At 41.6% G+C, this 27054-nt stretch overlaps 1 protein-coding gene across 2 annotated transcripts in view; it reads left to right on the forward strand.

The window, feature by feature from the left end:
• Nucleotides 1-27054, forward strand: part of jak2b (Janus kinase 2b) — a 169286-nt gene that overhangs the window by 113277 nt on the left and 28955 nt on the right. For both annotated transcript variants that reach the window (XM_043715280.1, XM_043715286.1), the window contains 6 exons: nt 2390-2547; nt 17636-17747; nt 18626-18812; nt 21030-21154; nt 22009-22143; nt 24238-24325. In XM_043715280.1, coding sequence (XP_043571215.1) covers nt 2390-2547; nt 17636-17747; nt 18626-18812; nt 21030-21154; nt 22009-22143; nt 24238-24325 — 805 coding nt within the window. The remainder of the gene's footprint in view (nt 1-2389; nt 2548-17635; nt 17748-18625; nt 18813-21029; nt 21155-22008; nt 22144-24237; nt 24326-27054) is intronic.

Genomic DNA, 27054 nt, shown 5'->3' on the forward strand with positions numbered 1-27054 from the left:
CTTCTTTCTTCTAAACACCAGTGACCAAAGACCAAACCTGCTAAAGCCTTCTTCATAAGATAAGCCCTGCATCCCAGGAATAAGAAGAATAAGACTTCTCTGAGCTGCTTCAAACACAATTATATCATCATTTTTTTCAAATAAAAAGAGACCCAAACTGTACATGACACTCTAGGTTTGTCTCAGTGGTGTTCCTTACAACTGCAGTAAAACATCCCTTCTCATATATTCCATTCCCTTTGCAGTAAATGCCAACATTCCATTCATGTGCCTAATCACTTACTGTACTCACACACGAACAATTTGTGATTCATGTACCAGCACACCCAGATCACTCCTGCTCGGAATTGAATAAGCTCTCTCCATCTAAATAGCACATTGCTTTTTTCCTCTTACTGCCATAGCTGTTAAGTTCATATTTTCCCATATTATATGCTATCTGCCAATTTTCTCCCACTTACTTAACCTAAACTGTGTCACTTTGGACCCTGTACTCCCTTGACAACTGATTCCCCTACCTATCTTGGTGTCTTAATCAAATTTAGCTACCAAAACATTCACATCCAAGTTATTGATAGACATTATATATTTTTGAGGCCCCAGCACTGATCAATAATCATTCACTATCCAACCTGGAAAGGACCTATATATGCCTACTCTCTGCTTCTTTTCCTCTTAACTAACCAATCTTTTACCTTTTTTAAAAAAATATTTTCCTAATTAACCTGTTCAGAGATGTTATTACATATCTTTAGAGCTGGTGGGACTTGAACCCAGGCCTTCTGGTTCCGAGATAGAGACACTGCCACTGAACTACTGGATCATCTTTATCCAGGACATTGTTATTCTCTATATGTGCACTTATCTTGCACTTAGTGTTAGTGTGTCACTTATCAAATACATGCTGAAAATCCAAGTGCAGCACATCTACAAGTTCCCCTTTATTCACCTTGCTTGTTGCTTCCACAATAAGTTCAAATTAAACCCAATTTCTTCTTTTTACTAAAAGTTGACTCTGCTTGATCCATGCTGATTTTCTAATTATGCTGCTGTAACCTCTTTAATAATGGGTTTCACCAATTTTCCTACATTAGATGTTCAGCTAACTGGCCTATAGTTTCCATCTTGTTGCCTCCTTTCGTTTTTTGAATAACTAATGTAACAACATTATTCAATCTGCTGGCACTCTTCCAGAATATAATTCGTTTTGGAAAATTATAACCCATGCCTTTAGTATCTTTGCAGCTCCTTTTTCCAAGATTCTAGGATGGAGGCCAGCCTTTCCTTTAATAACCTGGTTCACCCAAACTACATTACAGATTAAGCCCAACCAAGATTACTACGATACCTTTCTTGTATGTCTCATTTCTCAATTCTGAAAATTCTGAGCTACAGTGTAACTGCTGTTTTGGGAGCCTGCAGTGATCTCTTAGTTTTACCCACATTGATTCCACATCTTGCACTTTGAAGTCTTTGAAGTAAATGGTATTGGTGTACAGTTTAAAAAAAAAAGTCAATTTTTCAGTAGTGTCCGAAATGTTGTTTGATACCTTCAGTTATAGTGTTATAACTCTCTCTTTAATTTGTATTTTCTGCATTTCATTCTTATCTCCTCTGCATTCCTGACTGAAATGTGATGTGTCGTACAAGTATATCAATGGAAGCAGGTGCCTCATTATCCAGGTTATTTTTGTACATTTTCTGTAGCTGTTCCTTTCTTTGGTCTCTTCAGACTTTAACTACGGGATAGACTTTCAGTAACAAGTCAGGTAGCTTGAGTCAAGGGGCATACAAAAGAAACTGGATACAAGACAGCTCAATACATGCACTTCTTTCCCTCCAGGAGTCATAGGCTGAACATCAGACCCACCTACTTCAGAAACTGATCTGGTTCAGTCATATCCTTTTGGAAGGAAATTTCCCATACTTACTTGGTCTGACCTGCGTGTGACTCCAAATCCATAACAAATTGGCAGACTCTTAACTACTCCTGAAATGGCTTAACAAATCAAGTCAGTTCAAGAGTAACTAGAAATGGAAAAGTAAGTATTGCTAGTAATGCTGATATCTCATTAAAGAATTTTAAAAATCCATTTTGAGGGTGATTGATTCATTGTGTGAGACATTTCTCAAGACCAAAGCTGACATGATTTAAAATTTTCTACGATGTAAAACCAATAGCTCCAATTAAGACAATCTGCAGAAATAAGTCAAGTGTATAGTTGAACGTTTGCTCCTTTACGTTCTGTTTAACTTGGGTTGAACTTTGTTCCAACTTGTGCTTTGCAGAGAAGCAGCAACATTGTTTGTGAGTTAAGAACGACTATAAAACTATACACTGTTGTGTACTTTCACTTGCAAATACAGTTTGCTTTTGTTTTTGACATAGGAAGTTGAGTTTCCGTCCCTGAAAGAAGGCTTCTCATTTGTCTCACTAATCGATGGATACTATAGGCTAACTGCAGATGCTCACCACTACCTCTGTAAAGAAGTTGCCCCTCCTCAATTGTTGGAAAACATCCAGAGCAATTGTCATGGACCCATCTCGTAAGTGTTGAATCGTTTTAAGTAAACATTGCAAATTAAAATATCCAATCTGGAATATATAATCTGTTCTTAAATCATTTTGCTCTTGTTTGATTTGGACGAGGTAAAATTGAGATGCACCTCTGCATGACATTGACTGAAAACCTTAAGACTGTCATTTTAAATTGAGGTGTGGAGGAGCAAAGAAAGACTGCTCCGTTTCTTTTTCTCCTACTTCATTATTTTCTAACTTCAGCTGAGCTTTGTAGTCACAAAGGACTGGTCTGTACTACTCAACAACAACCTGCATTTATAAAGTGCCTTGAACATACAAAATATTTCAAGGTGCTTTCCAGTGGCGTTATTGCCAGCCATCTGAAGGAATATTATTAAGACAGGAGAACCAAAAGCTTGGTGAACCAAGTGGTCATTATTAAGGAACATGAGAATGAGCTGAAAAGTGGAGAGGTTCAAAAAGATAATTCCAAAGCTTTGGGTCTGGACAGCTGAAAGCTGGGGCATCAATGGTTAAAGTCATGGATGTTCCAGTGGTCTTGGAAAATGAGTGAATTTTATAGAATGTGGAGGGATTTGGAAAGAAGGGTGAGACCTGTAGATTTTCAAGGTGTGTGTGTGTATGTGCATGCACGTGTGTGGCACAATCAGGCATGACAAGATGAGGACAGGAATAAAATGGGGTGGGAGTGAAAGAAGGAAGTTAGGTCAAAGAAATACTAAAAAACATTGACCAGCAACTCGCAGTTTCTAACAAAAAGTAAATTGACTGGCCAAAAATGTGAGAATGAAAGAGTTTAATAACTGGAAGCTGTTTGCTACTTTAACTCATTGACCAAATATATAAAACAACTTGTGAAAATATTACTGCTTTTTACAGTTCTAATCAGTGTTCTGCTGAGAATTTGAGTAATTGGCCCAATGTTTGGGTCGTGAATTGGTGCTGCCCTCAAGTGGATCCTGGGTAACTTGTAACCTACTGCCTGTGTGTTGGGGATTTCCACTGACTTTTGGCTTTTTGGCTCTGTTTGTTACACACACGAATTGAAACGTTGTGTTCACTGTTGCCACTCACCAGATTCTAATGCATTATAGATGCGATGTTAGTATGAGTGCCAGCTCCAATATTCGTGGGATAGGAGTAGGAGTTAGAAATTTTCCCGCAAGCTGCCAACTATCAAGACATGTAGCAGTGTTTTCTAGAGGAATAAGACAATGCTATTTTCTGGGTCTGCAGATTGAAAGAAGCAAAAATCGCCCTTAGTAGAGTGATATGTGCTTCTTGTCGAATGTGGGAATTGAGGAAGAATTTACATATTACTGAGGATTTATCTGCAATATATGTTGTTGGTTGCAAATCCGATCAGATCGAATGGATTAGTTGGAGCAACCATTAGATGCAATGAGGAATTTACAACAGCAAGAGGGTGTGATGAATGTCAGCTATAGGAAGGGAAAGAAGTCCCAGATACAGTCACGTGAGGGGTTAACTCCAGGAAAGGTAAGAGAGGTAGGCAGGTAGTGCAGGAGTCTTCTGTGGCAATCCCCATTTCAATGCTATTTTGGAAAAAGTAGGGGTTGATGGATTCTCAGGAGAATATAGCACGAACAGCCAGGTTTCTGGTATTGAGAATGGCTCTAATGCAAAGAGGGGTATGTCAGGTATCAAGAGATCAATTGTGTTAGGGGACTCTCTAGCCTCAGGCACAGACAGACATTTCTGTGGCCAGCAGCGAAAAATCAAGATGGTGTGTTGCTTCCCTGGTGCCAGGATCATGGGTGTCTCAGAGAGGGTGCAGAATGTTCTCAAGGGGGAAAGGGCCCAGCAGAAGGTCACTATACACATTGGAATCAACAACATAGGAAGGTAAATGGATGATATTCTGAAGGGAGAATAAAGTGAGTTAGGCTGGAATTTAAAAAGGAGACCCTCAAGAGTAGGAATATCTGGATTACTCCCTGTGGTACGAGCTAGAGAGGGCAGGAATAGGAGGGTAGAGCAGGTGAATGCGTGGCTGAGGAGCTGGTGCAGGGGAGAGGATCACATTTTGGATCATTGGAATCTCTTCTGGGGTAGAAATGACCTGTACAAGAAGGATGGATTGCACCTAAATTGGAAGGGGACTAATATACTGGCAGGGAGATTTGCTAGAGCTGCTCGGGAGGAGGTGCGAGGGTGGGACCCAGGGAGCTAGTGAAGAAAGAGATCAATCTGAGACTGATACAGTTGAAAAAAGAAGCCTGCCAAATAGTCAGGGCAGGCAGGGACAAAATAGAGAACAAGGTAGGAATTATAAATTATACTACATTTATTTCAATGCAAGAGGTCTAACAGGGAAGGCAGATGAATTCAGGGCATAGTTAGGAACATGGGACTGGGATGTCATAGCAATTACAGAAACCTGGCTCAGGGTTGGACAGGACTGGCAGCTTAATGTTCCAGGATACAAATGCCAAAGGAACGGCAGAAAGGAAGTCAAGAGAGGAGGGGAAGTAGCGTTTTTGATAAGGGATAGGATTACAGCTGTACTTAGGGAGGATATTCCCGGATATACATCCAGGGAAGTTATTTGGGTGGAACTGAGAAATAAGAAAGGGATGATCACCTTATTGGGATTGCATGATAGACCCCCTAACAGTCAGAGGGAAATTGAGAAACAAATTTATAAGGAGATCTCAGTTATCTGTAAGAATAATAGGGTGGTTATGATGGAAAATTTAACTTTCTAAACATAGTATGAGACTGCCATAGTGTTAAGGGTTTAGCTGGCGAGGAATTTGTTAAGCATGTACAAGAAAACTTTCTGATTCAGTATGTGGATGTACCTACAGAGAAGGTGCAAAACATAACCTACTCTTGGGAAATAAGGCATGGCAGGTGACTGAGTTGTCAGTGGGGGAGCATTTTGCAGCCAGAAACCATGTTGTATGAGTTTTTACTTAGTGATGGAAAAGGATAGACCAGATCTAAAAGTTGAAGTTTTAAATTGGAGGAAGGCTAATTTTGATGGTATCGGGCAAGAACTTTCAAAAGCTGATTGGGGGCAGATGTTCACAGGTAAAGGTATGGCTGGAAAATGGGAAGCCTTCAGAAATAAGATAACAAGAGTCCAGAGACCAGGTGAAAGGAAAGGCCGGTAGGTATAGGGAATGCTGGATGACTAAAGAAATTGAGGGTTTGGTTCAGAAAAACAAGGAAGCATATGTCAGGTATAGACAGGATAGATTGAGTTAATCCTTCGTAGAGTATAAAGGAAATAGGAATATACTTAAGAGGGAAATCAGGAGGAAAAAAAGGAGACATAGCTTTGGCAAATAGGGTTAAGGAGAATCCAGAGGGTTTTTACAAATACATTAAGGACAAAAGGCTAACTGGGAAGCGAACCGGGCCCCTCAAAAATCAGCAAGGCAGCCTTTGTGTGGAGCCACAGGAGATAACTGAGATCTCCTTATAAATTTGTTTCTCAATTTCCCTCTGACTGTTAGGAGGTCTATCATACAATCCCAATAAGGTGATCATCTCTTTCTTATTTCTCAGTTCCACCCAAATAACTTCCCTGGATGTATATCCGAGAGTATCCTCTCTAAGTACAGCTGTAATCCTATCCCTAAACAAAAACGCCACTTCCCCTCCTCTCTTGACTTCCTTTCTGCCCTTCCTGTAGCATTTGTATCCTGGAACATTAAGCTGCCAGTCCTGTCCAACCCTGAGCCATCTTTCTGTAATTGCTTCCTAAACAAGTACTTTGAACGCGTGTTTACTATGGAAAAGGGCATGAAAGATATAGAATGTAGGAAAATAGGTGGTGCCATTTTGAAATATGTCCATATTACAGAGGAGGAAGAGCTGGATGTGTTGAAACACATAAAATTGGATAAATCCCCAGGAGCTGATCAGATGTACCCTAGAATTCTGTGGGCAGCTAGGGAAGTGATTGCTCGGCCTCTTGCTGAGAAATTTGTATCATCGATAGTCACAGGTGCGGTGCCAGAAGACTGGAGGTTGGCTAAGAGTTGCCACTATTTAATAAAGGGGGTAAGGACAAGCCAGGGAACTATAGACCAATGAGACTGACGGTAGTGGGCAAGTTATTGGAAGGAATCCTGAGGATGTACATGTATTTGGAAAGGCAAGGACTGATTGGGGATAGTCAACATGGCTTTTTGCATGGAAAATCATGTCTCACAAACTTGACTGAGTTTTTTTTGAAGAAGTAACAAAGAAGTTTGATGAGGGCAGAGCAGTGGACGTGATCTTAGTGGGCGGCACGGTGGCACAGTGGTTAGCACTGCTGCCTCACAGCGCCAGGCGACCGACTGTGTGGAGTTTGCACATTTAGATTAGATTAGATTACATTACAGATTAGATTAGATTACATTACATTACAGTGTGGAAACAGGCCCTTCGGCCCAACAAGTTCACACCGACCCGCCGAAGCGCAACCCACCCATACCCCTACATTTACCCCTTGCCTAACACTACGGGCAATTTACCATGGCCAATTCACCTGATCTGCACATCTTTGGACTGTGGGAGGAAACCGGAGCACCCGGAGGAAACCCACGCAGACACGGGGAGAATGTGCAAACTCCACACAGTTAGTCGCCTGAGGCGGGAATTGAACCCGGGTCTCCGGCGCTGTGAGGCAGCAGTGCTAACCACTGTGCCATTCTCCCCGTGTCTGTGTGGGTTTCCTCCGGGTGCTCCGGTTTCCTCCCACAGTCCAAAAATGTGCAGGTTAGGTGAATTGGCCACGCTAAATTGCCTGTAGTGTTAGGTGCAGGGGTAAAAGTAGGGGAATGTGTCTGGGTGGATGCGCTTCGGCGGGTCGGTGTGGACTTATTGGGCCGAAGGGCCTGTTTCCACACTGTAAGTAATCTAATCTAATCTAATCTAAAAAGTAATCTAATCTAATCTATGTGACTTCAATAGGATGATCGACAAGGTTCCCCATGGGAGACTGGTTAGCAAGGTTAGATCTCATGGAATACAAGGAGAACTAGCCACTTGGATACAGAACTGGCTCAAAGGTAGAACAGAGAGGGTGATGGTGAAGAGTTGTTTTTCAGAATGGAGGCCTGTGACCAGTGGAATGCCACAAGGATCAGTGCTGGGTCCACTACTTTTCATCATTTATATAAATGACTTGGATGTGAGCATAAGAGCTTTAGTTAGTAAGTTTGCAGATGAAAGCAAAATTGGAGATATAGTGGACAGCGAAGAAGGTTACCTGAGATTGCAATGGGATCTTGATCAGATGGGCCAATGGGCTGAGGAATGGTAGATGGAGTTTAATTTAGATAAATGCAAGATGCTGCATTTTGGAAAGGCAAATCAGGGCAGGGCTTAATGGTAAGGTCTTAATGGTAAGGTCCAAGGGTTGCTGAACAAAGAGACCTTGGAGTGCAGGTTCATAGCTCGTTTAAAGTAGAATCTCAGGTAGATAGGATAGTGAAGAAGGCATTTGGTATGCTTTCCTTTATTGGTCAGAGCATTGAGTACAGGAGTTGGGACCTCATGTTGAGGCTGTACAGAACATCAGTTAGACCACTTTTGGAATATTGCGTACAATTCTGGTCTCCTTCCTTTCGAAAGGATGTTGTGAAACTTGAAAGGGTTCAGAAAAGATTTCCAAGGATGTTGCCAGGGTTGGAGGATTTGAACTGTAGGGAGAGATTGAATAGGCTAGGGCTGTCCTCCCTGGAGCATTGGAGGCTGAAGGGTGACCTTTATCGAGGTTTATAAAATCATGAAGGGCATGGATAGGATAAATAGACAAAGTCTTTTCCCTGGTGTGGGGTAGTCAAGAACTAGAGGGCATAGGTTTAGGGTGAGAGGGAAAAGATATAAAACGGACCAAAAGGGCAACTTTTTCCACACAGAGTGGGGTGTGTGTTTGGAATGGGCTGCCAGAGGAATTGGTGGAGGTTGGTACAGTTCCAACAGTTAAAAAGCCTTTTGGATGGGTATATGAAAAGGAAGGGTTTGGAGGGATATGGGCCAGGTGCTGGCAGGTGGGACTAGGTTGCGAGGGGATATCTGGTCGGCATGGACGGGTTAGACTGAAGGGTCTGTTTCATGCTGTACATCTCTATGACTCTATTTTTCTATGACATTGAATCGGGCAGCATGCATCACTCATGTCTGCGCGAACAAGAATACTTTCCATTCAGTTTTTTAAAAAAAAGTCAAAGGGGAATATCTGGAATACTTTGAATACAGTACACATTTATCTGTCTTTTTCCTTTTCAATCCATTTGCACTCTGTGCTAAAATTATGTGTTCTTATAGTCTGCCCTATATAGCATTTCAGACACTACTGTTTACATTAATTAATGGAACTTGAATGTCACTGGCTGTGCCAGTATTTATTGTTGAGAGTGTGGTGCTGGAAAAGCACAGCAGGCCAGGCCGCATCCGAGGAGCAAAGAAAGACTGAAATTTTCCCTCCCGCCTGATTGATGATGCCCTCCTGCGCATCTCATCCACTCCCTGCACCTTTGCCTTCGAACCACATACCTCCAACCGCAACAAGGACGGAGCCCTCCTGGTCCTTACTTTCCATCCCGCCAACCTCTGTATACATCGCATCACCCTCCGCTATTTCTGCCACCTACAAACTGACCCCACCACCAGAGATAAATTTGCCTCTCCACCCCTATCCGCTTTCAGTAAAGACAGATCCCTCCACTACTACCTCATCAGGCCCATGTTTTCCCCCCACCTCCTGGCACCTTCCCCTGCCACCACAGTAATTGCACACACTTCCCCCCTCACCTCTGTCCAAGGCCCCAAAGCAGCCTTCCACATCCATCAAAGTTTCGCCTGCACTTCCACACATGTCATTTACTGTTTCCATTGCTCCTGATGCAGTCTCCTCTACACTGGGGAGACTGGATGCCTTCTCGCAGAGCGCTTCAGAGAACATCTCCGGGACACCCGCACCAACCAACCCCACCACCCCTGTGACCAAAGATTTCAACTCCTCTCCCCCCCCCTCCGCTGAGGACATGCAGGTCCTGGGTCACCTCAATAGCCACTCCCTTACCACCTGACGCCTGGAGGAAGAACGACTCATCATTCGCCTCAGAACGACTCATCATCCTCCAACCCCATGGCATCAACTGCTCTACCCTCCCCTCCGACCTACCACCTTTACGCTCATGTCCATCCACCTACTGCACTCTCAGCTAGCTTCCCCCTCCACAGCCCAATCCCCTCCCATTTATCTCTCCAACCACGAGGCTCCTAGCCTCTTTCCTGATGAAGGGCTTTTATTCGAAATGTCGATTCTACTGCTCCTCGGATGCTGCCTAACATGCTGTGTTTTTCCAGCACCACACTCTCAACTCTAATCTCCAGCATCTGCAGTCCTCACTTTGTCCCGGTATTTATTGTCCATTCCTAAATGTGTTAAGTTATTCAAGGCAAATATCAATTTGCCAACTCACTGGCTGTACCATTTTCAGAACTGCGTGGCAGAACCGAACCTTGCACTTCTACTGCTGCTATTCCCTTGACCACTTCTGTGATTCACAAACCACAGTATGCTTCTCCGTTACCCATGAGTTAGGTGAGGATGTGAAACTGGAAAACAGAAATCCTCTGACAATATGAGCAGCCAACTAGCTGCGCATTTTTTTGCAGGGTTAGAGAGTATTAGGTCAATTCCCAGTTTGGTCTCACCTTCTAACCCCATTAAAATGAATGGAGCTATAGATCCTATGAGGCAGAAGTACCCAACTGCCTTTGCATCTACATGAGGGTATGAATTTTAAACCCAAACACGTCTCGTGGCTCACTAATTAATAATACAAGTCGGATTAGCTCCCCCATCCGGTCCTAGTGCAACTCCGCAATAAAGAAAAGCATTTAATAATAGAAACATCCAGAAGACTGGGAAGAGATCCACAGTCGCTGGTATATAAAGGTTCAAGAATAATGTTTTTTCAAGACTTTTCTGGCGCCATAATTAAAAAGACGAAGGCTTTTGATGATGATAAGAAAAAATTAAGAGACTTAAATATTCAATAATTTCTGAAGTACCGGCGGTACTATGTTTTCATTATGGGGAATCTGTCTATACTTTGACTCAACGGAAAAAGCAAAAGAATTTGTGAACTCTCTGAAATAATAGACTTTGACCGAGGGGTTTAGAGGAAAAGATGTTTGCGGACAATGGCGTGATATTTTTATTTATCTTCTCTTTCTTTATTCTTTTCCCTTTCATGGTTTCTGGCCTTATAGGCTTGGTATTGCTTTGATGTAAAATTTGCTTTGTTTAATATTGTAACCGTTTGATAATTATCTGTTATTTTACTGTTCTGTTGTTCTGGGTGAGGGGTGTAAAGATGTGTGGGGTTGAGATATGGAGGGGAGCGGATGGCGTCCATTGTTAACTTTCAGGAATGTAAATAACGTTTTTTTTCCATTGCCTAGGTTTGGGGCACGGCCCTAATTGGAAGGAGCCAGGATGGCTGTAAGGTTGGGAATGAATGGCCTCTATGGGCGAGGGGGAAGATCTCTAGTGATTTGTACTTTTTGTGTTTATTTGTTCAAGTTAGGAGTAGTGATTTCTTAGTTTTAGTAGCATTTGTAGGAATAGTTTTTAGATTTGATAAAGTTTGTGTTTTTTCCACTTGCTGCACATCGAGTGGGCTTCTTCCTCTCGGTGGACCGCGGGCTGCAGTGTGCAGTTGTGGCTGGTAATCTGTTGAGGTGGTGCATGTGGAATATAAAGGGGAGCCAATCCCCCATTAAAAGGAAAAAGGTGCTCTCGAACCTTAAGAAGGAAAGGGTTGACATCACTATACTGCAAGAGACAAATTTAACTGATGGGGGACGTCTGAAGTTACAGCAAGAGGGGATACAACAGGGTATTCTTCTCCTCCTTCGACTCCAAAAGCAGAGGAGTGGCCATACTGGTATGAAGAAATCTCTCATTTCAGGTGCCAGATCAAATCAAGGATGGGCATGTACAGTTAATCATTCTCAAGGCTCTGGTACATGGAGAAGAGTATGGCATCCTGAATTTACCGGCCCCTGGCACATCCTCTCCAATTTTTAGTTGATGCAACCTCCAAATTAATGGCTCTTGGGGTGTGCCATATGATTATAGGAGAGGACATTAATCGTCTCATGGACCCTGGGATAGACAGAGTGCCAAGGGGTCTGTTGGGTACACCTCTGCAGTCTAGATAGCTAGTGGACTTGTATAAGGAGTTGGGGCTAGTGGATGTGTAGAGGTGTTTCTATCCTAATGGGAGAGATTTTACCTTTTACTCAAACCCACACAAATGCCACGCAAGAATTGACATGTTCTTTATTCTGTCGGTTTGTGTGGATTTGGTGTTGACCTGCAGGATTGGGAACATTACTATTTCGGACTATGCGGCAGTGTACTTGGATGTTAAGACCAAGGGTAGTGAAATAGGCACATGGCGCTAAGCGCATGGATCCATTTCTGCTGAGGCATGGCATCTTTGCACAGTACTTTATAAGGGATTCTTTAGGAGACCACCAAGGTGTATTTAAGGGGTCTGTTTATTTCATATTCAACAACAAGAAAGAGGCAGAGAGGAGAGCAGCAGCGGATGCTTGAGGCCTGGCTGAAAGCAGCCGAGTCAGCACATTATAACAGACCATCTGTGGTTCCGTTACAATGGGTCATGGCTCTCTGGGCTGCTCTGGACTCAGGACACACACAAGTGGTGAAGGGTTCGAATATGGGGGTAAGCCAGGTAGATACTGAAAGATATTAATGCCAGGTTTTGGGAATTCTACACAGAGTTATACCGGTCGTAGAGCTGTGGAGATGGAGTAGCAAGAATGGGATTCTTTTTTGAAAACCTGAACCTCCCTAGTATAAACACAGAGCAGGTCTAACTTTTAAATGCACTTCTGACATTACAAGTGGTGCAAGAAGCAGTAAGGCAGCTCCAAGGTGGCAAGGCACTAGGTCCAGACAGGTTCCCGAGTGAGTTTTACAAGGTGTTTGCACATGTTAGCTGAACCACTTCTGGAGATGTATAATCATTCGTATAGCCAGGACTGCCTTCCGCCCTCCCTTAGGGAGGCCAATATCTCCCTTATTTATAAGAAAGGGAAAGACCCTGAGGATTGAGTGTCCTATCTCACTGTTGAATGTAGACTCAATATTTGGCTTTGAGGTTGGAAAAGGTCCTGCCTGTTATTATAAAAGAGGACCAGACTGGTTTTATCAAGGGCCACAGCTCTTGCAATAATATCAGGAGGGTATTGAATATAGTGCAGGTATATCCACAGAGATTGATTCTGAGCTTGGTGGTCTCCCTGGATGCAGAAAAGGTGTTTGATTGGGTGGAATGGTCTTATCTGTTTGATGTTTTAGATTGCTTTGGTCCAAGGGGGGTGGTTTCGCTAGGAGGGTGGCAGTGTTATACAGAAACCCCAAGGCGGCAGTTATCACGAATGGTGTCAAATCGACCAATTTTAATGTGGGAAGAGGCAGCTGACAGGGATTGTCCTCTCTCACTGCTGCTATTCACCTTGGTAATTGTGCCAGTGGCGGAGACCATCTGAAAGGACCCTGAAATAGTGGCACCGAAGGTGAGAGTTGGGGAGCACAAAATTACCCTTTATGCGGATGATGTCCTTCTGTTTCCGGCTAAGCCGGAAAAGTCCATACCCCAGCTAATACAAAAAAATGTATTTATTCAGCAGTTTTTTGGGATACAGGATAAATTTTGCAAAGACAGAAGTCATGCCCATGGGAGGATTGGTGGAAGTGCTGGGACCGGAGGATGGAATGCAGTTTCCTTTTCGGTGGTCACAAAAAGGTTTTCTCGACCTGGGAATTTTTATTACCCCACCTTCCATCAACTGTACAGAGCTAACTTTGTACAGTTGTTTGAGAGGATAAAGCAGGACTTGCAGCGATGGGAGGGACTACCAATATTGTGGCTAGGCCCCTATGGCCCTGATTAAAATGAATATTCTTCCTCGGCTATTATATCCTATGAGGATGCTCCTGTTGTTGTTACCCAGATTGGTATTGTGGAGGTTTACCGGTTGGCTTGGATCCTTTATTTGGTGACGTAAGCACCCCCTAATTAAATTTACCAAGCTGCAACTTCTGCAGAATATTGCAGGGAGCATGGATCTGTCAGTTCTGTAGAGATACCAAATAGACGCCCTGCTGTCATACGTGGGTGACTAGGTGCGTCAGGACTCGAGATCGATATGGCTTGATGTTGAGGCCTCACAGGCGAGATGTTCCTTAGTTAATTCACTATTTATGGACAAGATGCGATCCGTGGCTGAGCACTGAGAGAGCCCAATTATCTTGAATATGGTGAAAGCATGGAGGATAATGTGGCAGGGTGAGGGCAATTTGCTTAAGACCTTGCCATTCACTCCATTAGCGAGAGCCCCAGGATCTAGTCCAGAGTCAATGGACTCTGGCCTTAGAGTATGGGAGGGTAAGGGAATCTCCTGTTTGGGAGATTTATTTGAGGGAGAGGTCTTGATGTCTTTCAACCAATTAAGTCAGAAATATGGGATTCTTAATAGGGACCTTTTCCCATACTTTCAGGTTAGGAGTTATATACAGAAGAAGATCGCGCTGTTGGCTCAGTTCTACAAGTCAGACATAGAAACAATAGTGCTCTGATGTGGAGGTGCTCTCTATTAGTATCATATACCAGCTGCAGAGAGGGAGTGCCTTGGGGAATATGGAGAGACTCCATGGGATCTGGAATCAAGAATTGGGGGAAGAAATTTCATCAGAAACATGGGAGGATATATGGGAGAATGTAAAGAAAAGCTCAAAATGCAATAAAGCACAAACTATGCAATTGCAGATCCTTCACAGGGCCCATATGGCACCAGAAGGGTTAGCAAAGTTTAAGAGAGGATCTTTTCCAGGATGTCTCAAATGTAAAATCAGCATAGGCACCCTCGCATGTTGCTACAAGATTTGCGGATACTGGGGTGCCATAGTGAATGAGCTGGAGAAGATCCTGGGAATTGAAGCTAAGGCAGATCTGGTATCCCTCCTTTTGGGATTATGGAATCTGCCCTCTCTGGGTGAGCATGGGAAGAGGTTATTTCACATTCCTTCATACTGTGTAAGGAAGAACATTCTAATGAACTAGGTAGAAAAACGTCCAGGTCTTGTGGAGTAGTGCAGACTTGTGATGGAGCACGTGCCCCAAGATTATCTGACCAGTATGGTGCGCATGGAACAGAGCAATTTTATAAGACATGGCAGCTCTTTCTAAATTACACAGACATGGACCTGCCAGCGGTACTGATTCGGGCCTCTGTATAGCTTCAACGGCCCATATATGGTGGTCTTGGAAGCCCGGTTGGGGAGGTGGGGGAGAAGAGGCCTAGTAAATACGGTATAATAACTGTTGCTCCCATGGGCTGGAGCTTCGGTGGTGAGTGGAGTAGTGTAATGTAATGTAAATTAATTTAATTGGATTGTAATTTAATTGAATTTGATTTCATTTAACCCTAGTTAATATAAACTCAAATTAAGTTAATATGAGACTATTTTATCCCATAGAGAAGTACGCAGTTTATTGTTAACATTACTGTAATATAATAAAGTGTTACTTCTATTTTTCTGTATTTTTATAACTATTTTTCTTGTAAAAGAGTAAACATTTTTTCAATAAATACATATTTTAAAAAATCTGGAATAAGAAGCTAGTATAATGATCACCATGCAATTACTGTAAACTGTTGTTTTTAAAAAGAAATGGTTCACTCTAAGTTTTAGTGAAGGAAATCTGCCATCTTTACATTGTCTGGTTTTACTTGTAACAGACCCACAGCAATGTGATTGACTCTTAAATGCCCTCTGGACAATTTACAGATGGTAATTAATGCTGGACTAACCTGTGATGTCCACAACCCACATATGAATAAAACATAAGTTTTGTTGGGCCAGGTGTAATAATCTTGGGCAAACTTCTCCCAGGATTGGAAGTTAATATCAAAACTGCAAGATGAACCCTTCGGAGTACCCTGTAGCCTTCCTTTGGCCATCCTAAAAGCAGACTCCAGATTCGAACTTTCCATTGAATGTTTGCTTTTGCTGACAGTCTGGTTGCATGACCAGCCTAATGCAGAGGTGACTTTCTCAATACTGATGTGAGTGCTTGGCAGGCCAGTTCCAGGAAGCACCTCCAGTGCCTGGTACCTTGTTCCGCCACCTGAGCTTCAGAGTCCCCCACAGGCAGCACACATGAATGTGGTTGAGAACCTTGGCATGATGCCAGGTCTTGCATCTGCAAAGCAAAGTGGGCAGGACCATGGCTCTATGGCAGGGCTGCTGAGACCTTTTCACATTATAACTCCTTAACAGTACTGAAAAATAGCTGTGACCCTGAGGGTGGGGACATGGGGGACAGTGGTATTTCATTCACTGAGCTTTCAAGTTAAAGTAGTACCTACATTGACCAGTGCAAGGAGTTTTGGTGCAGCTTTTCAGGTCTTAATGCTTAGGCATATTGGCCATACACATCTTATTAAAAACTTTAATGATTTGAAGGGGCTTTATGCTCCAACATTTGACCTCGGCACTATGTTGGAGTTCGACACTTCAGATCTCTACTCGTGACCTCACAGGAGTTTGCAACCAATCATTTGGAAAGTTCTGCTCACTTGAGTTTCAGTTTGGGAGGCAGATTTACTTTTCTTTATTTCAGGATTGATGATTGAAGTCTCCAGAATGATGCATTTGTTTTGGCAATTTGTGCATGTCTGATCATTAATGCATCAGCTTGAAAGTGTGTGCTGCCAAGATAAGGGAAGTGCTGAGATGCTCATGACTATGTGCCGAATAGTGGAAAATGGTATTAGAATAATTAGATTCTTGGTTTTGGCTGGCACAGACTCAATGGACTGAAGGGCCTTTTCCTGTGCTTCAGACTCTGTCCCTATGACTCTTACCCGTTGCAGATAAGCTCTGGCCATGAGCTGAAATCTTGGATTTGAGATAGAACTTTGCTGGAGCCGCCTGCAATGTTGCTTCAGTTTTTTCATGCAGGCCACAAGATTGAAGTTGTCACATGCTCAGAGAACAAGTCTGTGCCGTGTTACTTGTTCAGCTCTGAAATGGCAGACAATACAGAGTGTTCACTAAACCGGCAATCTTAATGATGCCTTGGGAGGCCTTGGTCTTCGCCTGGAGTTGTCAGATTGACCAACTGTCCATTTCTGTATATGATTTTAATGCCAGGATCGCCACTTAGAAGGCAATCGAGAGAATGACACAGAAAAGCATGCTGAAGGGGGTTGGCACCAACATACATCCCTATCTTATCACCATTAGTAACTGACAGGGTGGCTGAAAACTCATCAGCACACAGGGCATGATGCCACCATGGAATTGTCGACATTGTGTTGAATTTCATGGGGCAGCTAAATTTTTCCCGTATCTTCCAAAGGCCTCACAGCTGATTATCAAAGGCTTTGGTCAGATCATTAAATATGGCGTTTAGGTCCATGTTGTGTTCTTGATATTTGGAAGCTGTCAAGCTTAATCACCATTTCACTGTCTCCTTGACCTGTCTCTGACTGTCTGGCAGCAGCTCCTGGTGCACTGAGTGGTTCAGAAGGATTCTGGTGAAGGCTTTATCAGTGAAGAGTAAGATTCATCTGTTGCAAAATTAGCAATGCCTTTCCACTTGTTTGTCTGGGCAATAGAGACCTCGAGTCATATAGCACTGAAACACACCCCTCGGTCCAACCAGTCGAATATAATTCCAGACTAAACTCTTGCCTTCTCCTGGCCATATTCCTCCAAACCTTTCCTATTCATATACTTATCTAAGTGTCCTTTAAATGTTGTAGCTTGTGTTATGGTTCCTTTCTCACAGTAATTGGGTTTGGTGACCAGATATTGATCTCTAAACTTGTTGGTTTTAGCTGGGATAGCTCCATTTCTTGGGGACTTTGTCACTTCACAGGAATTTAATTGTGTTTTGTTATTTCTAACTAAACCCCTGCCTTATAAACATTACCGGTCTTCAAGAGGGCAAAATGGAGAAGAAAGGAGTTTCTTCAGAAATAATTTGATTACTGTTTTCTTTTCTGCATTAGGATGGACTTTGCTGTGAATAAACTCAGGAAGGCAGGAAATCAGAAAGGCTTTTTCATTCTTCGATGCAGTCCCAAGGAGTTTAATAAGTACTTTCTCACCGTAGCTATAGAGGTAAATGTGAAAATTTGTACTAGTGATTCACATGGTTATGCGCCAAAAGGTACAAAATCAGAAAAGACTTGGTCCTCCGACAGTTCCTTAAGTTTATAATACCTTCCGATCATCCATTCCTTTAAACATGTATTCAGTTTCCAATTCAAGGCTTGCATACTGCCTTCACAGTCACCTCAGACAGTCAGTTCCGTGTACTCAGCACTCTGTCCATGAAGCAACCAAATCTCATCTGTTTATGTACTTTCTCCCATCCAAGCTCCAATTTTGGAGATTCCCCCCGGTTCATTCATGGAATGGCCAGCATTTATTGTCTATCCCTAATTGTCCTTGAACATTTTTGGGATTCCCAAGTATATTTTATAAAATATAAATGTAATTATATAACCCCCTGTTATATTATCAATCTTATCATTTTCTGAGGAACTAATTTCAGGCTCCTGAGCCTCTTCCAGTTGGTCATTAGTTCCCTCTCTTTTGCCTTCATGGATCGCTTGATGGTTGCCAAAGCTGCAAAAGTGAGATCTGAACTGAGGGCATTTCAACATGCTGCGTTCTCCTTAGAAATTTAAACCTGAGGCACTTTCTTATTACAGTAATAAGGGCAGACATTTCTTTGTGTAATCACAATTTTACGTAATTGAAAATTGTAATTTGATCAATGCGATGGTTTTTTGAGAGGTCCTTTCCTTTCCTTCCTTTCGTGCCCTCCTTTTTGCTTGCTTCTTCTGTCCTCTGCTAGTAATCAAACATGTTCAGTATTTAGAGGAATCATGAGGATAAAAGGACATTAAGCTCCTGACTGATACCCAAGATTATAATGCATAAAAATGGAAGAATGGACTTTCTTAAGGTGTCTTCTGATTTTCTTTATTTAGAAGGACAATGTGATTGAATGCAGGCATTGCCTGATTACCAAGAATGAGAACAATGAATACAATCTGAATGGTGCAAAGAAGACTTTCAGCAGCCTCAGAGAGTTGTTGAACTGCTACAAAAAAGAAACTGTCCGATCTGATGGTGTTTTGTTCCAGTTTAGCAAATGCTGTCCACCAAAGCCCAAAGGTAATATTTCCACTAACTAAAAATATTCTGTCAGTTCGGACATAAATGTAATGTCAATCATTTGTTGATTACAACTTCTACGTTTCCTTTCCTGTTATTGATTGGGAATTGTACAAATGTTCTCGCTGGTGACCTGTGACATTTACAAAGAGTCAGACGGATGAGCTCTGATCTCAGTTTGGGCGAATAGTGGATAGGGCAGGCCAGGCGGTTAGTAACACCTCCTGGCCTCCGCAGCAGGATCTTAACTCACGAATCAAGTCCCTGTGTTCCAGGTGAATTGCCTACCCAAAACTAGTAAAAATGGTAATAGATCAATGGATGAGAGTGGTGTGTTAGATGGCACAAGGATGCAACAGTGTGGAACCAAACTAACAGTGCCAGGCTCTTAGATAAGATGCTCAGAAGGTGCTCTGGGAAGCTGTTGAAGTCAAGAAGTTGATGTCTGGGACAGTAACCATTCCTTTTAGCACCTAGAGGGGCATTCCTATTCTGCCTGGTCTCATGAGAAAAGTTCTAAAGTGTGATTTTTCTTCTGGCTGATTTCACAAATTTCACCTATTGGAGAAAACCAGAGCAGATTTACACCATCCGAACCTAAGCTAAAATGGTGTTTGGATTTGAACAGTACCCTTGAAGCTTTTATCAAGGAATTTCAACGTTTGACCCTTGTTCCTGTGAATTGCCTAACATTCTGGAACTTGTTCATAAATCTTGAATTTTTTAAAAAAATTAAATATAAGGGAAAAATGTGCATTTATCTATTCTGGTAGGAAAAACACAAATACAGAGCTTTTCTTAAATGGTAAGGAATTATGAAGTGTTAGTATCTAAAGGTACTTTGGTCTCCATATTTGTGAATCACTTGAAAGCCAACATCTATGTCCAGCAAGGAGTGAGGAAGGGAAGTCGTTTGTTGGCCTTTACAGCAGAAGGATTTGAGATCAGGAGCAGAGAAGTATTACTGTAATTTTATAGAGCTGTGGGGAGAATACTCTGATTGCATTGTGTACAGTTTTCATTTCCTTATTCATGAAAGGTAATATTTATCATAGAGTATGCAACAAATATACACCGAACTGATTCCTGACGTGTGGAATTGTCCCAAGGAGACCAGGATAGTACTCTCTAGATTTTAGAAAAGTTAAAGATGAGCTCATTCAGAAATGCAAAATTTTTATTTAGATCATCAAAATAGATGTAGCAAGAATGTTTTCCCTATTTGCGTGGAGGGTCTAAAACCATGGAATCATGGTGCAGACCATTTAGGACTGAAAAGAGCATGAATTTCTTCACTTGGAAAACCTTTGGAATCCTTCCTGACGACACTGGAGTTGCATTCGTGAAGTATACTGAATAATGAGATTGATCAGTTTCTGGATTTGAAAACCATGGGATGTGGGAACAGCAAAAGAAAACAGTGTTTAGCTCGAAGATCAGTCAGGATCAATGTGAATGGAGGAGCATGTTTGAGGGGCTGAATCTGTGTCACCCCTGTTTCCTATGGTTGATTTCAAAGTCTGCCCATTTTAGAAGCCTTGATGCTGAAACAAGTGTAGTTAATGCATTTATACTAGAAGATGTGCTCCAAGGTTCTCTAAAAGGTAGGTACTTAAAGAAAATAAACCTTCATAACTATCAAACATACCCAAAGCAGGCAAATAAAATGGAAAACGTTTAAAAGCTGCAATCAATCATTATTTGGAAACAAACATCAATTTGTAACTGGTTCTCAGGCTGACAGTTCATTTGAATTTGCTGCCTAGTGATCATGCATAATTAGCATTGGAAGAAGTATGAAAGAATCTTAGCACGATTTGGAGATCAATTTAACCTGCATCAGCTCCTTAGAAGAACTGTCCTATTTCCCTGAACTTTCCTCATTGACCTGCAATTTTTCTCCTTCAAGTACTTATCTAATTTCCTTTTGAAACTTAGTACTGAATCTGTATGGTGCCTGTCCAAAATTCACATTAAGAGGTTTTGCATTAGATGGTTGGCTGCCTTCCCTCAGTCAAAAAAATAAACAGGTGGAAAATCAGAGAAAAAGGAGCAAATTCCTTGTTAGGTGAGAATGAATAAACACCTTGTCAATAAGAGGAATAATAATTGTACTTAATGTGTTGAATGGTTAGTGGAATGCAATTGAATAAAGTTAGTTGTGTTTTATTTCATGGTTTGCTTTTTATTTATACCAATACTGTAATATGTCTACAGATAAATCTAATCTTCTGATCTTGAGAAGCAACAGTGCATCTGATGTGCCAACATCCCCGACATTGCAGAGGCACAATGTCAGCCAAATGATTTTTCACAAAATCAGGAAAGAGGATTTGGTTTTTGTAAGTTGTCAACATGTGTTGCTGTTTGTGAATAGTTCTGTTTTGCAACTGACTTGGAACAGAAGCTGGCCAAGAATAAATTTGCTATTGAAGTTATGTTTACTATGTTGTGGAGTTCGTAAACCTTCTTTTGTCTTAAAGAGACAAGTGTTTAACTGCATAAATCCAGCACCTTTTTCTTTTCAAAAAATATACAGAGGAACCTCGATTATCCAAATGAGATGGGTGGGCAGTATTTTGTTTGGATAATTGATTATTCGGTTAATTGATTCATAGCCTGTCCTCTGGGGCTCGGAGGTTTTTTTAAGTTCCCTTTTTCCTTGCTCTGCCTGTCTTGCTCCCTCTTTCTGTCTCAGGGTTTGTTTCTGAGCAGACACACATTTGTGTGTAAGGGACCTGCAGCACTGCTGAAGCCTCCCCTCCCGTGACCTCCCCGGTTTGACCCCATCCCATCGATCATCACCACCCCCACCCCCTAACTATGCCCATGTCCCATGGAAGGTTATATTAAAAAAATGAATCAGGAGACAAATGTGGGAAATAGAAGGATTTCACATTAGGCAGGAGTTTAGATAAGTCATTTTAACTTGATTAGGATTGCCCCTTAATATAAAAGTGCAATTGATTATAGTTCCTTTTGAAGGGTGTAATCCTCGTAGTTGTTGCAATTTTTTTAGTTACTAGGGTATCAAATAGTGAGAAAAGGAGGGAGAAAATTACGTTAAAACAGGAATCTGTTTAAATATTGAAATTAAAGAAATTAACCCAATGTAATTACTAATGAGCAATGTTGACTGGCAAGATTAGTAACACAAACATTCCTGCATGAATTCTTTGTGCTGTTTTGTCCACAGGGTGAAAGCCTTGGGCAAGGAACATTCACCAAAATCTTCAAAGGAGTGCGCACAGAACTGGGAGATTATGGTCAGATACACAAGACAGACGTTCTACTAAAGGTCCTCGAAAAAGCACACAGAAATTACTCTGAGGTATGTTTGCTTTTAAAGCGATTTCAAACTCTACCATGTTTTTCCAGAAAACGCAATATTATTATGCCTTTTTTCAAACAAAGGTGCTTCAATATAACATTGCACTCATAGACTGGTATCAGATAATCAACTCAGGGGTGTTGTGCAAATGTCTCTGCTAAAACTCATTATTTAAATGGAAGAGAGATGTCGAACTGAACAGATACACGAACTGAGTCAAAGGCTGTGGTGCCACTCTTCTTGTACAGTCAGTTGTAATCGTTATGGATTCTTTATGTGGATAGGATTGAACCAAGTTTTGGAGTTGCCAGCAGTTAAACAGGGTCCCCAGAACAGCAACCTACTTCAGCTAAACCATTTACAGAGACTTCCAGTTACAGTTCTGATTTTTATTTTGACTACTGTTCCTTTTCCAATCAAACCTTTAATATACGGTTGGTTCTGTTTAAAGTTGACTCTGTTGAAGTTGCTTTGTTTTAACTTTGTGAATAAGGTAATGACAATACATTTAACATTGTGGGTTTCACTTTCATATTGCTTGTCACAAAGCTTCTGTTCTAGCCAGCCACACTGTGGACAGTTCTCCCGTGCCTCTGCTCTCACACTTAGTCCTGAAGTTCCCATTTCCCCATCCAGCTCCCACGTTTTGTTCCTACTTTTAAAGATCCCTAACATCTGTTACTACACTTGGGGACTTCTCCTCCTCTGCCATTGTTCCCATTTTTCTCCTTGCATTCCTCCCTTTCCTGCTCAATATCTTTTCCCTCCTGACCTCCCAACTCTCATTCGTGCTCTCTTTTATTATCTTTATTATCTGTGTCTTCACTTCTCCTGCTTTGAAGTGCTGGGCTTCACGTACTGGCAGAGATTGGTCAGTGTGTGTCATTCTGGACTTGAGCTGCTTCCTACACTGACCACTAGATGGAGCCAAGTGGCCTAATCAGTTAAAACTTCAACAGATGAGTGTAATTTTAACATTTACAGTATTTGCAGAATTTTCATTTATATTGCATTATAATTCAAGATTGGAAGTTATAACTTCTCACTTATTTGGTTTTAGAGGTCATGTTATTTATGAATGTAGCCATTTGTGCATCGTTTAAACCTAGAAATATATTTGTTGTTTTCTGCTGAGAAATGTTCTGAAATACCCAAGTGTACTGTGCTAATTTTATATTTAGTAACTTCTTTTATCTTGTAAGTTATTAGAGCTAGGAATACACAATACTGTATATGTATGGTACTGTATTACAACCTATACACATTTTTTAAAGGCAGAAATGTCTGAAAGAACCTAACTACAGCTTTAACACTGATTTCTGTGGGAAACTGTGTTCCATTAAAGTTGTTGATATCATGATTTTCAGGAGTAGAACCTACAGCTTTAAGTGAGGACTTGCTGTTCTAATAGAGGTATTCAAAGTGCAGGATGCTTCTGAGCATTTAAGAGCGCAGACCACACTTGTGTTTTGAATTCTGATCTAATTGAAAAGCATATTATTGCTTAGTATGTAATAATTATTCAGATTAAATAGCAAGTAGTCATTGTGACTATCTTTAACTGTAGAGCAACTACTGAATGCAAGAAAACCACAATGGCGCAATCAATGTGGGCGGCACGGTGGCACAGTGGTTAGCACTGCTGCTTCACAGCGCCAGAGACCCAGGTTCATTTCCCGCCTCAGGCGACTCTCTGTGTGGAGTTTGCACATTCTCCCCGTGTCTGCGTGGGTTTCCTCCGGGTGCTCCGGTTTCCTCCCACAATCCAAAAATGTGCAGGGGTTAGGTGAATTGGCCATGCTAAATTGCCCGTAGTGTTAGGTGAAGGGGTAAATGTAGGAGAATGGGTCTGGGTGGGTTACGCTTCGGCGGGTCGGTGTGGACTTGTTGGGCCGAAGGGCCTGTTTCCACACTGTAAGTAATCTAATCTAATCTAATCTAATCTAATCTAATCAATGTGTCCAGAAAAATCAGATCTAGCACCTTCATTGTGTCTTTCACAATGCAAAATATGTCAAATCCTTAGACAAATTTCAAATGCAGTAACAATTAATGTAGTAAAAGTATTTTATTGTCTCTGGGATTCTTTTACAGTCCTTCTTCGAGGCTGCAAGTATGATGAGCCAACTGTCCTATAAGCACTTGGTGTTGAATTATGGAGTCTGTGTGTGTGGTGAAGAGAGTAAGTAAACAGTTCTGAAGCTTTTATTTCTGTTTTTGTGCCTCTGGTTAGTAGATACGCAGGTAATCATCCCTTTCTCATAAGAATGTTTACAAATATCTAATTGAAATACCAGAGGCAAACAGATTCTTGGAGAAGGATTTTTCAGAAATGGTGTTTACGGAAAATGATGACCAAAAATTAAATATTAATACCTGTTAGATATACATCTGAGGGGAAAAAAAAATACTTTCCTAATACAAAAGATTCTAAGTATATTTATTGGTTAATTCAACTCCTCATACACCACCTTTAACATTTACTCCCTCCACCACTGCAATATGTTTGCCGTTTATAGCAGGGTTGTCCAACCTTTTTGCATGGGAGTAGTAAGCACATTTCAGTTTTCTCTCGCTCAAAGGTTCGAGGGAGTGGGTGCAATGAGCAAGTGTCAAGAAAATAAGGTTTGCCAGAACAGGATAAATTAGTTTATAAATGACACAAAGCTGAGAGGAAGATTCTAAAATGTTTTGGTGTGAATTGGGACCATGGCCATTGAAATATAATGTAGATAAATGTGAGGTTACTCACTTTCGTAGCAGAAACTGCAATTCAGATTATTATCTGAGTGGTGATAGGTTGGGAAAGGAGGCAGTGCAGCGACTCCCTGTATCCTTATACACCATTCACTGAAAGTAAGTTGACAGAGACTTTTAAAAAAGCAGAAGGATGTTCCCAGTGCCTGGGGAGCCCAAAACCAGGATCACTGTCTACGGATATTGGTTAGCACTTAGTTGAGAAATTTCTTCACCCAGAGTGGTAAGCCCATGGAAATCTCTACTACAAAAAGCAGTTGAGGCCAAAATATCTAACTTTTTCAAGAAAAAGGTGATATATCTGAAGGATTCATAGGGTGTGGATAAAATGCAGGATCAGAGTACTTGAGTAGGATGGTCAACCATGGTCATATTCAGTGGCAAAGGGCTGAATGGCCTACTCCTTTTTCTGAAAAAAAATTTCCAAAACAATAACTTTACTATTGAAATGAATAATTAACAGCATGGCCATTTAAAAAAATGCCAGCCAGAAAAGCTAGTGACACCTTTTCTTCTCCTCATGTTAAGAAGCAGAGCTACCGAGAGACAGACTAGGCTTTACATTCTGATCACCAGGGCAGGAGGTGTGTTCTGGGACCAAGGAAAGTGGTTGGGTTTAATTAACACTGACCTTGGTTCACCTCTAGTGGGAGCACATGCTGAGCTGGCCTCAGTGGAGCTCACTGGACAATGGGGATCCTTCACTCTGCCTTTCTCTCCTCTCAAAACTATCTATGTAGAAATATTTTTGTGGAGCTGGGAGGGATGGAGAGGAAAGATGATTGTTTTTCTGATTCAGTTTTACTCATAGCCTCACTCACCATCTACCAACACATTTCCCCTAACCTGTCACTTACACATCCTTGCCTGATTCCTGATGAAGGGCTTGTGCCTGACACATCGATTCTTCTGTTCCTCGGATGCTGCCTGACCTGCGCTTTTCCAGTACCACACTCTCAACTCTCAAACCTCCACCCTGGCAAATGAACCGCTCAGCATTTACCCTGCCAAGCCTGCTTAGAATGTTATACACTTGCTTTAGTTCCCATTTTACATGGAGTCCAAGGACCCTAATGTATCTTTGATAAAAGTGTCATACTGCATGAGGTGATGGCCACTCGTGTACAATTCTGAACCATACTGTGCTGAGGCTAGATCTGCCTTCCTGTGGTGGAAGTGGTAAGTTGTGGGGAGTAGAGTGTGGTGGAGTTGAACCAAGGTGAACCTCCTGATTGACTCTCACAATGACCTGTGAGCATAAGACTGCAGTGATTGGAACAACGAGTGTGAAGGAGTAAATAGTAAATTCCACTCTTTTCTCTGCCTACCCATCAATTAAGAAGTACAACTATCACTCCCAGTGTTTGTACACTCAAAGATGTTCCTATTGAAAGTACTAATCACTCTTTGTCGTTTTGTAGCAGAAGACGTTCTAAGAAAAACATTTTTTTTTGTCTGAAAATAGAAATTTTGCTCACAGTTCTATTCATCAGAATGCAATAATATTAGAATGATGTCACAAGACTAAGTTGTCACATCAGCTGGAAACCACAGCAACTTCACTAGTAAACTAGATCCTTCCATGCTGGTAAAAACTTTTCAAAACCGTACTGGGAGGTATTTCATTACATAGAAAATAAATTCTTTGTTGCCAGAATGTATTGTTTATCATAATTCCATAGGAGCAGAAATTTGACATCATGGCTGATCTGATAATCCTCAACTCCACTTTTGGCTATTTTCCCCATAACCCTTGATTGCTTTACTGATTAAAACAGTCTATCTATTCAGTCTTGAACATACTTAGTTAAAAATCACACAACACCATGTTATAGTCCAACAGGTTTATTTGGAAGCACTGGCTTTCGGAGCACTGCTCCTTCGTCAGGTAGCTGATGAAAGAGCAGCACTCCGAAAGCTAGTGCTGCCAAATAAACCTGTTAGACTATAACTCGGTGTTGTATGATTTTTAACTTTGTCCACCCCAGTCCAACATTGGCTCCTCCACATCTTGAATACTTAGCTTTGTCAATTTTAACGTAAATAATTTCTGAGTACAGTGGTGGAGTCTTTCAGAAGTAGATAGCTCTGAAATAACTGATCTGACTCTCGGTCCTACACTGCCAAAAGTGACATGCCATGCAATGCCTACTT

The sequence above is a fragment of the Chiloscyllium plagiosum genome, chromosome 2 (assembly GCF_004010195.1).
Source record: "Chiloscyllium plagiosum isolate BGI_BamShark_2017 chromosome 2, ASM401019v2, whole genome shotgun sequence".
In the NCBI taxonomy this organism is placed as follows: domain Eukaryota; kingdom Metazoa; phylum Chordata; class Chondrichthyes; order Orectolobiformes; family Hemiscylliidae; genus Chiloscyllium; species Chiloscyllium plagiosum.